This window comes from Cajanus cajan, chromosome 4 (genome assembly GCF_000230855.2).
Source record: "Cajanus cajan strain Asha chromosome 4, NIPB_CcT2T_4, whole genome shotgun sequence".
In the NCBI taxonomy this organism is placed as follows: domain Eukaryota; kingdom Viridiplantae; phylum Streptophyta; class Magnoliopsida; order Fabales; family Fabaceae; genus Cajanus; species Cajanus cajan.
The window spans coordinates 3,301,015-3,311,030 of record NC_138520.1 but is presented as its reverse complement, the minus strand read 5'-3'; the positions used below and the strand labels follow the sequence as shown (position 1 = coordinate 3,311,030).

The window sequence follows — 10,016 nt, the reverse complement described above, 5'->3', positions numbered from 1 at the left end:
ACCGAAGGAATGATCCACCGTGGGAGGCTTCCGAAGCCTGAGAATCCCTCCTGCAGAGCTCCTGGAGGCGCCCCTGGGCGAATTAGGGAGAAAACCCTCGAAATTTTCCTTTTATGCAGCCTGAGGAGACAAATTAGGGTTATTGCGCCCGGCGCGTTACACTTCGCGCCCGGCGCGGGCTTCCCCTGATGCTCAATGTGCTCGCGGCCTTGAATTGCGCCCGGCGCAATTCTAAATTGCGCCCGGCGCGAGGTTTTCAAAGGCTGAGAGTACTCTATTTTATGCCCGCCCGGCGAGATTAATACGGCGCCCGGCGCGGTTGCCTGCTCTGCTCCTTAATTCTTTTGATTTCCACTCCTTTTGGCCTTGTTATCCTCAATTCTCTACTTGAATACCTGCATATACAAAAGAAACCAAAATGAGAACAATTAAAATGCAATGATACAAAGAATGGAAGAATTTGATCATTAAATCTTGTATAAGTCTCATCCAAAAAGAGGTAAAATTGAGACTTAACAATCAGCACAATAAAACTACAACTCTAAACTCTTTAATTTTATTTAGGAGATGACAAACTCTAGGTGGCTATCTCTCTTACGAAGAACAGGTGAGTTTAATTAATAATTTCTACAACACTTTCTATATTTTTTTTGTCTCTCGTTTCTTTATGAATGTGTTACACATATCTATTGGTAAGAATTTGAAATCAAATATTATTTGTCTGATTTTATAAATTGAATATTATTTCTCTTATTTTATATTGTTAATATGTATTTGTGTCGAAATGGACTAGATAATTCATAACCTCATTTCAAATTCTCAAAAAAGTTTTGTAATTGACTTTACATGAAAATGTCTTGTGCCAAAATAAATTGATTTTTTTGTTAAAAGAAAAGCAATTGTGTTAACCATGCAGGTAGATCTCGGAAGAAAGAACGCGAAGAAAGTAGCTTCAGCGGAACGCCAAACGTGAATGGAGAATACCTCAAAACATTCAGAACAAAGTCATACGTTGAAATATGCAACAAAGCACACGAGGAGTTGGGAAATGCAAGAACGGAAAGACTCTCTTCCACGTCTTCTTCTTCCTTTAACATGCACCTAACCGAATATCTTCTAGAACCACACCAAGAAATTGTAGCCAACATGAAGGTGCATCGTCTTCTGGTAGACTACTTCGAAGCCTCCTTAGAATCATGCCGTTGCTGCGACACAATCCTCCAAGCCATCCATCAAACGCGACTTGCTTACGCAAAAGTCACCAACATCATTGTCAAGCTAAGCCAAACAGCGCCTTATTATCATAACCGATCCCGAAACCCTATTCTCACACAACATTCTTCCCTCATGTTATTACAAAACAACCCTTTGTCTATCATTAGTCCCGTGCAGTTCCGTGACATCCACGACAGATACATGACCCTCTTACGTAGACTAACATCAAAGAGAGGGAAAATTCAAAGAACTTTAACCATTAAGCGCGTTTGCAAGAAGGTGGGAGGAATCGCTTTGGTCGTTTCGCAAAGCGTGCTTCTGGTGGCTTTATTGGCGTTTGCAGTTCACAGCGTAATTGGGTTGGTGGCTGCACCGTGTATAGCTAGCTTGTTTGGTTTGGTCATAAGGAAGAAATTTCGTGAAAGGGTGAACGGAAACTCTTGTGTGAGGCTATGTGAACAACTTGATGTTGCTGCGAAAGGGGTTTATGTGCTGCTTAATGAGTTGGATACTATGAGTCGTATGGTTAAGAGGTTGGATGATGAGGTTGAACATTGGAGAGAAGTTGGTAATATTTGTGTGAAGAATTATAAGCGTGAAATATTGAAGCGGGTTGCGAAGGAATTTCAAGACAACGAATCTAACTTTTTGGGCATGTTGGAAGAGCTTGAAGAGCATATCTATTTGTGCTTTCTCACTGTAAACAGATCTAGAAAGTCGGTCATGCAAGAAATTACGAGGAACCAAGGTTAAGAAAAATTGACGCCTCGTATTCTTTTGCTTAATTTTATCATTTATAGAGAAGAAGTTTTTGCTGCATGAGTCAAGTTGATGAAACTTCTGCGATGCACGCTCATCAATTGGAGAGAAGGTTTTACAACTTTACATGTAAATTATATTTTCTTTGGGAACCAGGTGACTTTGACGAGTGTCTCTCTCTTAATTTTCTTGCCAAGAATTTCTGTTATACGCCTTGATTTGCAGGGTAAAGCTGGCTAACATTTTTTGTTTAGAGTTAATTGCATTGAAGTCTTTTTCTATTTTAATTTATGCATGTACAATGTTGATCTCTTCAAGGTGAGAGAAATGTTAATTGTGCTTTGTACAATAATTTTTACATAAAAATGAGAAAGACGGAGAAAAAGTGAGAAAAGAGAAAAATATGAAATCTAATTAATGACGTAATAAAAAAGAATAATATTGAATATATAAGTTGTTGTATAACTCTTAATATTTAACTATTTATACTTGATATTTGCCTTAATTATTAAAATATGATTTAATACATCAAATTTATTAATTTTTTTTAATTAGATTCTTAAATTTAAAAAAAAAATTATAACTAGGTCTTTTTTTATATTTTTGTAATTTAATACATAAGATAATAAATTTGTTTACAATTCATAAAAAAATTAAAAATATTTTTATATATCCCTCGTATCTGAATAACTATATTAAATTATTATTTCATATCGATCACTTTTAATTCTATCCTTAAAAAAATTTGTAGTCTCACTAATTATAGGAATTCTAAAATAGTAAATAATTTTAGCAGATAAAAAATTAAATTTGATACACATAGATTGATTACATTATAATTTAATATAATTGTTAGCATGAAAACATAAAAAAAATGCTTTATAAAATGGATAGAAATAAAAATCTGGTACACAGATGATGACATTAGATAATAATCTAATTTAATTATGAGAATATAAAAAAAGTATTTTATAAAATTTTGTAGATTATAAACAAATTTTTTAACCTTAGAGAATAAATTAAAAAAAATAAAAGACCTAATTACAAAAAAAAATAGTATAAAAATATAATTATTTTTTTAAAGAAATTTGTCATCAAATAATATATTAATCTTTAAAATAAAATTCTCATTTCAAAATTCCACTTCGACGTTAGAATATTCACCCACATATTTTGTCGATACAATGATGAAAATGTAAGATAGATGAGATATTATATATTAATAACAGTGGAAGCAAGTAAGTGGAAGAAAAAAATTTATTTTTTTCTTCAACCAAATATAGAAGATATATCATTATTAGTGGGTTTTTTTTTCTTCCATTCCAACCAAACATGCCAGCAAAGTAATTATTTTTGTTAACATCTATGAATTTTACCATGAAGCCCTCCTACATATGGAAGATTAAAGTGCAATGTGGATGCAACTATTCTTGCAAATAAAGGTAGCAGATGTATGGGTATGTGTCTATGTGATCAAGACGGGTCGTTTGTGAAGGTTAAGTAATGCAATATTACCATGTTAATGGACCCTTGCGTAGGTGAAGTTTGGGCCCTTTATGAGGCTTTGCGATGGGTGAAAGATGAGATGGAAGAGGTTTCATTTGAAATGTATTGTAATAGTGTCGTGCATAAAATTAGTAGGTTCATGATATATACACTTCCTTTTTTATATAAGTACACCTTTTTTATTTTTTTTTTAATTTATAAAATATTTTATTTTTTTTAATTTCCTAATTTTACACTTCCAACTTTCAATTTGTTACTTTCTTCTTTTTTTTTACACACTTTTTTTTTATTTTAACATGCTACCAACATAGGTATGATGAAAAAAAAATAAGGAGGTGCATATAAAAATTGAAAAAAGGAGGAAAAATATGTAAAAAAGAAGTACTAAATTAAATATTGTAGATGTAAAATTAAAAATTAAAAACAAAAGATTTAAAAAAATTAAGAATATTTTAATTATTATTTTTAAAAAAGGAAGTGTACTTATAGAAAAAAGGAGGTGTATATAACATGAACCAAATTAGTAACTTTTAGTGGGATATTGCATAGTTCGAGACCATCATAAATAACTGTAGCCCACTGTGACATGGTTTAAGAAACTGTCAGGTCAAATTTTTTTTTTATGAGATAATCGTTCATACGCTTTTACACTGATAACCAATCATATCTTTTAAATTATTTTATTTTATTATTATTTCATTAAATAAGTAACTGACATAACACTATTAAAAGATATGATTAGTTATCTGTGTAAAAAAACTTTATACCGGGAGTGTGCATGTGATTCACTCTTTTTGTATAAGCAAGCTAATTCGGTGACGCATAATTTAGCCAATTCTGACATGGTTACGTTTGGGTTGCAAAACAAAAGTTAACAATTGTGTCTGCTGCAAGAAAAGAAAATAAGAGGTTAAACTTTATAGAATAACAATAAAAATGATGAAAACAAGAAGTATATTACAAAGTAATTGTTGTAAAAATATGAACAAAAGACATATCAATTAAGTGTAAGAGCTAACCAAATATGTTAAAATAAAAGATACCTTTTAGGTCATTTTTAAAATCCATTTAAAGAAAATGGAAATAAAAATTTAGGAAAACAGTGTCATTAAACATTATCATGTGCATCGTATGTTATGTGTGATGTGTTACTGTCCAATATTTGGACGTTGTTTAAAGGAGAAAATAAGGAATTGAACTTTACTGGAGACACCAAAATGATGAAAATAAGAAGTAAATTACAAAGGAATTATTGAAAAAAATAAACAAGACATATCAATTAAATATCTAAGAGCTAACCAACTGTTTTGACGTTGTTTAGGAGAGAAAATAAGGGGTTAAAATTTATAGAAGAATAAAAAGATGATGAAAATAAGAATTAAATTACAAATAAATTATTGTTTAAAAAAAAAAACAAAAGACATATCAAATACGTTTCTACAAGCTAACCAACTAGGTTAAAACAAAAGTTATGTTCGAGATAATTATTGAAAACCATTTAACAAAAATGGAGATGAAATTTTGAGAAAATAATGCCTTTAAATTGTCATTTACATCTCATGTACAATATTTAGGAGACAAAATAAGAGGTTAAACTTTATACAAGAACAACAAAAATGATGAAAATAAGAAGTAAATTACAGAGTAATTATTATATAAAAAAATGATCAAAAGATATATCAATTAAGTATCTAAGTGCTGACCAACTGTTTTAAGAAAAAAAAAGTTATGTTTTATGTGATTTTCAAAACCAATTTAATGAAAATAAAGATAAAATTTTGGAAAAAATAATTTAATTAAATTGTCATGAGCATTTCATGTGGTGTGTTAGTGACCAAAGTTTGAACACTACTTAGGAAGAAAATAAGGGGGCTAAACTTTATAGGAAAACAAAAAAAACGATGAAAATAAGAAATAAATTACAAAGTAATTACGGTAAAAAAATGAACAAAAGACATCAATTATGTATTTAAGAGCTAATCAACTATGTTAAAACAAAACTTACATCTCATGTGATTTTCAAAATCCATTTAATGAAAATGGAGATGAAATTTTGGAAAAATAATGTCATTAAAGTGTCACGTGCATCTCACGTAGTGTGTTACTATACCATGTTTGACCCTGTTTAGAATAGAAAATAAGAGGCTGAACTTTGTAAAAGAATAACAATGATGAAAATATGAAGTAAGTTACAAAGTAATCCTAAAAACTTGAACAAAATACATATCAATTAAGTATTTAAAAACTAACCAATTATGTTAAAATAAAAGTTAATTATCATAATCCATTTAACAAAAATGGAGATGAAAATTTTGGAAAAATAATGTCATTAAATTGTCATATGTATGTCATGTAATGTGTTATTGTCTAATATTTGAACGTTATTTAGAGAAGAAAATAACATATTAAACTTTATATGAGAACAACAAAAATGATGAAAATAAGAAGTAAATTACAAAATAATTATTATAAAAAATAAACAAAAAACATATTAATTAAATATTTTAATGCTAACAAATCATATTAAAAACAAAATGTACCTTCTAGGTAATTTTCAAAATTCATTTAACAAAATGAAGATGAAAACTTAAAAAAAAAAAAAATACTGTCGTATGCATCTCACGTGATGTATTACTATTTAATATTTACAAACTCTTTAAAGAAGAAAAGTAACTATGTGAAACATACTAAACACTTGAGAAATTTTGTGTGGAGACCCAATGGTAAGGATACTACGTGATGTATTGAAAAGTCTTAGGAGTACGGTGTGATTTACTCTAGATATTACACCCATCAAACACAAAGCTTAAGACCCTATGGGCTATTTGTCTTGTGAAAAAAAAAATTCCTATTTGATTTAAAGAAACAATTTTTCTTCCTTTTTTCTTCCTTTCTTTCATATTTAGGGGAATTAATTTTGACTTATTTTTGTTCCATTTTTAGTTTTTCTTTTCCAGCTATATCAAGAGTATATTTTGGGCATTTTCATGTACATGAGTCAATCCAAATTTTAATTTAATTAAAAAAAACTATGCTTATTCAAAACAGCTTTGTTGGTAAAATTATTTTTGTGAATTATTTTAATTTAAATATTAAAAATACCTCTTCTATTTCTCTTCTATATTTTTTAGATTAAATGTTTTAAATCCTACATTTTTTGGACAAAAAATGTTCTTAGTTTTTATAATTTAAAAACTATTTTTGTTCTCTTATTTTTTTTATAATTGTGAATTTCGTCACTCTAATTCTTTCTAATAAAACAATAATAATATACTTTTATTAAAAAGGAGAAGGAAAACATCTTTAGCACTCACTTCTGACCAGTAATTATCTTAAGAAAAAAGTCTGGAGAAGTGACCAAAAGTCATAACATTATTTTTTTATCAACTTAAATAGTTCAAAAGAAGAAATAAAATAACAAACCAAAAAATAAAGGAGAAAAACTTAAAAAGTGGTCTCCCCTTAGATCCAATATCATGAGATTCTTAGATGCTCGTGGAGGTAAGAGAGATTTATCTGATCATCCGGCCACTTCGCAAGCACCAATGCTGCCGAGCAAGAGATTTCTCACCATTTGCTACTGCTACACCTAAATTTTTTTCAATTTTATCCTGTTTGTAGCATTTGGGAGGGACCCCACTAAATGAGCATCACATGGGGCAAGCACTTTCATTATGACACACCATTCTTCTTATAGATTCAACTGACTTCCTCCAATTTCTTGTACTCCTGAAGGCTAACAAGGGAAGCCTTGACCTTAAGCCAATCAACAGGTTTTGGCATGATAATAGCAATGTATCCTTCTCTGTCAGCCTGAAGGGTCGATGAAAAGAAATTCATAAGGAGGGAGGAAAAGAAAAAAATCAGATAGAAAAATATTAGAGAATAGTTCACAACATAAACACAAGCATCGGGATGAAGACAAAGTTATAGTAAGCTTGTGTATGCTTTACCGATCTCAACGAAACACCCAAGTAATTAACGGTAGCAGTAATCATTTTGATAGACCAACTAAGTGCATGTTTGAATTCGCGTCAATAATTCACGTTTTGACGAATTTGACGCAGAAGCAAGATATGATAGCTTCTTGTTTTCACGTTTTTTACGCGAGTTGAGTCCAGTAAACGTGAATCCAAACACACGCTAAAACATTTAAATTAGTCACTAACTAACCCTTAACTTTTTTATTAGGTGTGGACCTGGTAGCCTACTATTCCTAACTTTCCCTCTTCTAACACCACTTCAGTTGTTAAACTTTAAATCCTGCGCCTATAGTGGTAACCAACTATTTCTAATACACAGGATATTTTATAACTCTGGATTCATACACCCTCCATTTTATATTTCCTACCACATTTAATTCCATGGTTTTCCATCTACTGGATGATATAATTTACATTGGCAACATGCCCGTGAGCATTGATAATTAACTAATGCCAGAATATTAATGGCATGGCATGGCATGAGATAGATAATTTTTCAAAAAAGTATAATGTTCTAACACCTTACATGCATTTTACTACCGTCCTATGAATCATAACAAAATTTTAAATCATACTACTGCAATCACAAACTCTCGACATTTCATTCTCCTCCTTTATGAACTGCATTTGCATTCTTAATTTTACTAGCGTTAGATTACATCACCACTAAATATACCAATCAATCACCATAAGTAAGACTCAGCACATATATCTGGTATTATTCCTGCACAACGCCCCTATATTTCAGACTGAAACTTTAATAACAAATAAAAATTCCCAGTTGAAGTGACCTGGTTGGATTCAATTAGAAAATATATCAATTTACAATAATAGACATTTGATTTTGAAGAAGGTTACCAGAACAACAGAGTTTTGCATCATTGTAAAATTTAAGATGCAAGGGGAAATACATGTTATAATTCTCCATTGTAATATGCAGAAATTTTCACCTGTTATAAGAAAGGTTTATCTAGCATGAAAAAATTAGGCTGGATATGAGCATAGTTATTCTTACTGAAACATTAAGCAGTTCTGGCTGCTTGATCAATTGTTGATTCACTTCCAAAAGGGAGCCTTTGACGCAACATCTATCAAAAATCACAAGTTAAGCTATCACAGAGTTTGAAGGACACCCAAGAAGAAGAGGAGTTGGCTAAGCAGTAAGCACACAAACACATAAACTTTATATCATAGAAGTATTTATAATAGAGAATTTACCTCACAATATAAGTATCGTTTTTGGTAGAAATTTTACACAAAGCCGTGTTGGACTCAAAGTGTTGTGCATTCTGCATGAAAACATATCCCATTTTAATAAAGGAAGGACAAGAAGCTACTTTTCATAATGTTTTGACAAGGCACAAAAATTCACAAAACACATCATCAACAGATATTGTAATTCTCAAGGAAGGGACAACGCCAAACCCTGCATTTTCATGAAAAAGCCATATGTAACAAGATAAAAGTTTGCAACTCAATCAACTTACAATAATAAGGTATAATATCAATAACCAAGTGGGTCCATTTCACAACAATAAAACCAACCATTCTATATTAAAAAGTGATATCAGTAACATAAAGCATTTTTAATTTTTCACCAAAAAGAAAATTAATCGGGAATTAGCTTTTCTCATTCTTCACATGTATTCAAATATGACTTTCCAGAAACAGACAGCAGAAAACAGAGTGTGAAAATTGATCAAACCTACCTTCTTCCGCTTTCCAGTGACTTTCATCCCACTGCGATCAGACTTCCCAACATTGAAATCAACGGCTGTGATTCCACCTTCATCCTTGAAAGCAACGTGGGATGGAGCCAACCCGATCACACACAAGCTTGAAGGTAACAATAACATTTGCAATGAATTAAAAAAAAAAAAAAAACTATAATAATAAAAATTATCGACACAATTCAACTCCAAGTAGAACCTCAAAAGAATGAACGAATGCAACAACTACACTATAATAGTATACCCATTGGCGTGACGGTAAACGTACTGATCGTGACCTGGCTTCATAAAATCTGCACATTAAATTAATTCATTCATTAGCATTAACCGAATTGGAATGGAGGTTTTAGGGTTGAACAAAAAAATGGTATGTGAGCGTGAATAGGATTACCTGGGGCGAAGTAAGTGGCGAAGTTTGATTCAACGGCGGAAGGAGGAGTGAGAGGAAGATTCTGTACGTCAGGAACTAGAAGCTTCCGTAAATCTTCATCTTCCTCGTCCTCTTTTTTCTCTTCATGTAATTTGGTTTCTGAACAATTCGCTTCGTCCACGATCTCGTCCTTGTTAATGGTCGTCATTTTTAATTTATTCAATTTTAAATGAGAAAAAAACTGCAACAATCACTCTTCAACAAATAGGGTAACACTCCTGATAGAGGTTACAAAACTGTACCGGTAGTTAGTAACATCAAAATTCAAGACTCTCTTTCTCTGTTTTTCTGCTCGACTAAGTCTAATTGGGCCTCACCCACTACCTAAAGGAGCAACATAATGTCCAATGATGGCCCGTGTTCACACCAAACAGCCCAATAGAAGTCAATTTT

The 10,016-nt window shown here is 31.2% G+C and overlaps 2 protein-coding genes across 3 annotated transcripts; one reads left to right on the top strand and one right to left on the bottom strand.

Moving 5' to 3' along the window:
* The first annotated feature begins 1,416 nt into the window (after positions 1–1,416).
* On the top strand, positions 1,417–1,968 carry LOC109815685 (UPF0496 protein At1g20180). Its single transcript, XM_029274833.2, has one exon. It carries the CDS (start codon positions 1,417–1,419, stop codon positions 1,966–1,968), a length of 552 nt encoding a protein of 183 aa, XP_029130666.2.
* Positions 1,969–6,826: 4,858 nt separating this feature from the next.
* LOC109815673 (Single hybrid motif superfamily protein) lies at positions 6,827–9,916 on the bottom strand. 2 transcript variants are annotated; one of them, XM_020380453.3, is made up of 6 exons: positions 9,585–9,911; positions 9,438–9,486; positions 9,173–9,299; positions 8,682–8,752; positions 8,479–8,551; positions 6,827–7,293 (listed from the first exon to the last, which is right to left on the bottom strand). In XM_020380453.3, the coding sequence occupies exons 1-6, from the start codon at positions 9,769–9,771 to the stop codon at positions 7,180–7,182; spliced, it is 621 nt and encodes a 206-aa protein (XP_020236042.2). In that variant the 5' UTR covers positions 9,772–9,911; the 3' UTR covers positions 6,827–7,179. The 2 variants fall into 2 exon arrangements, with proteins under 2 accessions (XP_020236042.2, XP_020236043.2); XM_020380454.3 differs by lacking the exon at positions 8,479–8,551 and having other exon boundaries at positions 9,585–9,916.
* Positions 9,917–10,016: the final 100 nt, after the last annotated feature.